Source organism: Rattus rattus, chromosome 5 (genome assembly GCF_011064425.1).
Source record: "Rattus rattus isolate New Zealand chromosome 5, Rrattus_CSIRO_v1, whole genome shotgun sequence".
NCBI lineage: Eukaryota > Metazoa > Chordata > Mammalia > Rodentia > Muridae > Rattus > Rattus rattus.
In genome coordinates, this window is record NC_046158.1 from 14178569 (window position 1) to 14181033 (window position 2465).

At 37.6% G+C, this 2465-nt stretch overlaps 1 protein-coding gene across 1 annotated transcript; it reads left to right on the forward strand.

The window, feature by feature from the left end:
• Window positions 1-1093: 1093 nt before the first annotated feature.
• LOC116900118 (olfactory receptor 50-like) lies at window positions 1094-2023 on the forward strand. Its single transcript, XM_032901894.1, has one exon. It carries the CDS (start codon window positions 1094-1096, stop codon window positions 2021-2023), a length of 930 nt encoding a protein of 309 aa, XP_032757785.1.
• The last annotated feature ends 442 nt before the right edge of the window (window positions 2024-2465 follow it).

Here is a 2465-nt window from a genome sequence, read left to right on the forward strand (position 1 = left end):
ATTAAATGTAGTTAGGGCTTGGAAAGGATGAAGAGTCAAAAGGTGAGTTTGTTGCCAATTACAGAGACAAACTGACCATTAACATGTCTTTGAATAGAATATAACCACAGAGCTCTCTCAGCAGCTACAATATCTACTTTAATTTCATCATGTTCCTTTTCCTATTGTTTAGAGATTGATCACTTTTGTAGGGAATGATTACAGAAAAGAGAGAATGTCAGGTTAGCAACACAGAAAACATGTAAGAAATTCATTCAAAAATAATCTTTGGCTTAAAAACCCAGGTTAAAAATATAAGAGGTGAAATTTGCTTTTGCTAGGAAGATCCAAGGAATTGACTTTTCTGATCTAAGTAATGGCAGGAAATTCAAGTATTTCCATGTGTTCTGTGTACTTGAATGCAATGCTTAGGTTTGTGCTGAGGATGTTAACATAGAGTCAGGATGATTTGATCCAGCCTAGAAAGAGTAATGAAGGAGTAACCCCATTGACTAAGAAACGGTTACTAAGTGAAGAACCCATAGCTATTTATATGCTGTTATTGGTACATTGTAATGTTGGCACAGAATTATATGTCACTGACCCTCTGCACATGCTACTTTTATTAATTTCCCCCAGATCCTAACATTCTATTGAGTCAAAGAAGCTCTGTGGATTACAATACTTGTATTTAATTTGCAGAAAGCCTTATGCATGTGCATTCAAGAAATATTAAACAGATGCACAATCATTAAAATCATGTTGAATTAATTGATTTGTTGGTAACAACTTGCAGGATAATTCCTTAATTTCATATTGTCTTGGTGAAGTCCAGGCACCTTGTGATGCAAATGGGTCTGATTTGACAATTGTTCTGATTTTTCTTGTTTCCCTTCAAAAGATATTCAGTTATTTTCAAGGTTGGCAAATTATGTCACTTGATAAAATACTATTAGCTCATTACTATGACAAAAGTATTCATAGTCACATTAAAACACCCAAACTAATTTTATTTTCAATACTGGTGATTCATAAAATGTTCCCACAGTTATAGTCAAAATCACTTTTCTTGTCTTCCCATTTCTCCTTTCACTCACCGTAGAAGAGGAAGAACATGAGGATGGATAATGAGAGCACAGTGTCTGAGTTCATCCTCCTGGGGCTCCCCATTCGAGCAGAGGACCAAGCTGTGTATTCTGCCCTGATCCTGACCATGTACCTGACAACTGTGCTGGGGAACCTGCTCATCATCCTGCTCATCAGGCTGGACTCTCACCTCCACACCCCCATGTACTTCTTCCTCAGTCACTTGGCTTTCACAGACATCTCATTCTCATCAGTCACAGTTCCAAAGATGCTTGTGAATATGCTGACACACAGTCAGTCCATCTCATATACTGGGTGTGTTTCCCAAGTGTATTTTTTCATAGTTTTTGCTAGTATTGATAGCTTTCTTCTGACCTCCATGGCATACGACAGGTATGTGGCCATCTGCTATCCTCTGCACTATACCCTCATCATGAATATGACTGTTTGTGTTCTTCTAGTAGTAATTTCCTGGACCTTATCTTCAGCCAATGCCCTTGTGCAAACCCTCCTTTTGGCTCGCCTATCTCACTTTAGAAATAATACCATCCCCCACTATTTCTGTGACCTCTCTACTTTGTTGAAGCTGTCCAGCTCAGACACTACCATCAATGATCTCATCATCCTTATTTTAGGTAATGCGGTTATTACCGTGCCATTCATATGCATTCTGGTCTCTTATGGTTACATTGGACTCACCATTCTGAAAACTCCCTCCATCAAGGGAATCTGCAAAGCCTTGTCCACTTGTGGCTCTCACCTCTGTGTCGTTTCCTTGTACTATGGAGCCATCATTGGACTATATTTTGTCCCCTCATCTAAGAACGCAAGTGAGAAAAATGTCATTGTGGCTATAATGTACACTGTGGTCACACCTATGCTTAATCCATTTATCTATAGTCTGAGGAATCGGGATATGAAAGGAGCGCTGAGAAGTATCCTCAGCCGAATGAAATGATGCAACTTCTGCTTTCCATGAGCTGCCTAGGACTCCTCCTTGGTCAATGTAATATATTCTCCTTGAATGACCATTTAAAAGATATTTTAATCTTAACTTCTTGCATATATTATACTTCACCTCTTTTGTTGATCTTGATAATTTTGGGAAAGGTATCTTCAACACATATACCCATAAGTCCTTTCTGCATTTCCCTTTGCACATCATATCTTTCCCCAAAAGTTTTAAATTTTAATGTAATAATCTTTTTGTTTTTTAAAAATTGGATGGCTTGTAACTTTTGGAGAAAAGTCTTTGTTCCTTTTTTACCTCATGAAAAATTCTGCATATACCATTATTTTCAATTAAAATTTTTTTTTACAGGCACTGTGTCTCTATGTGGTACTAGATGTTCTAGAATTTGCTATATAGACATAGTTGGCCTTGAACCAGAAACAATCAG

Excerpts from the sequence above, each read along its gene's own strand:
- LOC116900118 (XM_032901894.1), top strand. The coding sequence starts at position 1,094 with ATGAGGATGGATAATGAGAGCACAGTGTCTGAGTTCATCCTCCTGGGG.